The sequence below is a fragment of the Octopus bimaculoides genome, chromosome 3 (assembly GCF_001194135.2).
Source record: "Octopus bimaculoides isolate UCB-OBI-ISO-001 chromosome 3, ASM119413v2, whole genome shotgun sequence".
Taxonomy (NCBI): domain Eukaryota; kingdom Metazoa; phylum Mollusca; class Cephalopoda; order Octopoda; family Octopodidae; genus Octopus; species Octopus bimaculoides.
In genome coordinates, this window is record NC_068983.1 from 6,673,000 (window position 1) to 6,675,637 (window position 2,638).

Genomic DNA, 2,638 nt, shown 5'->3' on the forward strand with positions numbered 1-2,638 from the left:
GCCTGACTGGCACCTGTGCTGGTGGCACATAAGAAGCATCATTTGAGTGCGGTCGATGCCAGTGCCGCCTGACTGGCACCTGTGCTGGTGGCACATAAGAAGCATCATTTGAGTGTGGACAATACCAGTGCTGCCTGACTGGTACCTGTGATGGTGGCACATAAGAAGCATCATTTGAGTGTGGACAATACCAGTGCTGCCTGACTGGTACCTGTGATGGTGGCACATAAAAAGCATCACTTGAGTGTGGTCGATGCCAGTGCCGCCTGACTGGCACCTGAGCTGGTGGCATGTTTGAAGCACCATTCGAGCGTGGTCGATGCCAGTGTTGCTTGACTAGCACCCGTGCCAGTAGCATGTAAAAAGCACAGTTTGAGTATGGTCGATGACAGTGCCATTTGACTGCCCCCCCCCCCCCACTTCCATGCCAGTGGCACATAAAAAACACCCAGTACACTTTCAGAGTGGCTGGCATTAGGAAGGACATAGAGCTGTAGAAACCTTGCCAGATCATTTTGGAGCCTGGTGCAGCTCCTGGTTTGCCAGTCCTCAATCAAACCATCCAACCCATGCCAACACGGAAAGCAGACGTTAAACAACAATGATAATGATGAAGCTGTATATTCTTTTCTCATCCAACTTACCTTCATGGCTTTATTTAGATTGGTGGCATCAAACTCAACTGGTTTCATACAAAGACCAAGAATTGTATCACGGAAACAACCACTAAGTTCACTTTTCAATTCTTTTATTAAATCCTGTGAATAAAATGGTTTCAGAAATTATAATTTTTCGGCTTCTGTCTGTGTGGTTTATTTCTGATGTTGAAGGTGAAGGCAGGTGTTATTGTTTAATGAAGTTACACTTGAATGAGCAGAGCTACAACAACAGCTCCCCTGCTCTTCTATATTGTCCTTGGTTGAGCAGCCACTTCAGGCACCAGAATCCTTCACATCCATCAAGATAAAGCGACTCAATCACTGGTTACAAATCTCCGACTTGGATCCGAGATAAGCAGAGGAGGGAGTCTGGATTAAAATTAGAATATAGCAGAGAGTGTCAGGGACAAAATTAGCTCACAGGGGGCCCAATATCATATATAAGATCCAAGATGATTCTTCGAAACATTTTCTTGGACAAAAAATGCATCATATGTGCCATCAAATATGAAATTTAGCTTTCTCCCTTTCAATCCTGAGTTCAAATCATCCAAGAGCTGCTTTTGATTTTTATATCTCTAAGTTCAGTAGAATATGTAAATCAATTTCAATATCTGATTGCAAAGAAAAACAAAAAAAGAAACAGGATGGTCATGGCTGGTATGCAATTGATCATAGATTTGTTTGATACAACAGCTGTGGGAATCCTGGGGCTTCAGAACAAAAAATGTGCTAACCCACCTTTCCAAACATGGTCTTAAAGGTTTGCATTATTTTCTGTCTCTGGTTGCATGATCGATGGGTTATTACATCTATGATGGCAGCTTCATCAGTACCTGTAAAAAAAAAAAAAAAAAAAAGAACAAATATATTTTTCTTTCATAATTTAATATTTTAAGTAAAAAAAAAAAAACAGTATTTAATTATTAAGCCTCTGAATTCAAATCCTGTTGAAATCCTCTTTGTCGTTCATCTTCAGTTGTGGTGGGGTGGTGGTAGGGGTATATCTTATACATTTTACCTTTTATTTATTTCAGTCTTTACACTGCTGCCATGCTGGGGCACCACCTTGAGGGGTTTAATGAAGCCGAACTGCTAAGTTGTGAGGACACAAATAAACCAACATGTATCACAGTTGATATATTGTATTTTAACGTGTATAAGGTACCCCTTAATTTTTGGGGCTTAAAATTTGGAAAAAAGGTTTTGTAAGGGATTATAATACTATCCATGTATAAGAAACTCCCATATTTTTTAACCTAATTTTTGACAAAAAAGGGTTCCTTATACACATTAAAATACAGTAATTCTAAGAATTTAAAGAACTAAGGTTAAGCAAAGGAACTAAATGATCAAATGATAGAAAATAGAATTCTTATTTTTATAGCCACATCTTCTCTGATGAAATGTATGAGACGAGATGCTATTGAGGCAGTATTTTATGGTCAGAAGCCCTTCCTGACACTAATCCTTGCTTGGTTTTCCCTCTGCCTATTTGAAAACTCTCCTGTACATTGACACAATTGTATGTGTGCACTTTGTCAAAAACTGACCTCCGTCTAATAAAAAAAACCTGCCCTGTTCCAATACTTGTCGTTATGGAAACAGATTCATTTAAATTATAAAGTTCATTAAGGCACGTGAAAAAACATTTGAGCGAGTTCGTTGCCAGTGCCGCTAGACTGGCTCCTGTGCAGGTGGCACATAAAATACACCATTTTGAGCGTGGCCGTTGCCAGTACCGCCTGACTGGCCTTCATGCCGGTGGCACATAAAAGCACCAACTACACTCTCGTAGTGGTTGGCGTTAGGAAGGGCATCCAGCTGTAGAAACTCTGCCAGATCAGATTGGAGCCTGGTGTTGCCATCCGATTTCACCAGTGCTCAGTCAAATCATCCAACCCATGCTAGCATGGAAAGCGGACATTAAACGATGATGATGATGATGATGATTAAGTACTTACCAAAGCCCTTCATAG

The 2,638-nt window shown here is 40.5% G+C and overlaps 1 protein-coding gene across 1 annotated transcript in view; it reads right to left on the bottom strand.

Moving 5' to 3' along the window:
• The window catches only part of LOC106883986 (annexin A6), a 53,726-nt gene that overhangs the window by 17,326 nt on the left and 33,762 nt on the right, over positions 1-2,638 (bottom strand). The window contains exons 20-22 of the mRNA XM_014935151.2: positions 2,624-2,630; positions 1,401-1,495; positions 645-758 (exon numbers count right to left, since the gene is read on the bottom strand). Coding sequence (XP_014790637.1) covers positions 645-758; positions 1,401-1,495; positions 2,624-2,630 — 216 coding nt within the window. The remainder of the gene's footprint in view (positions 1-644; positions 759-1,400; positions 1,496-2,623; positions 2,631-2,638) is intronic.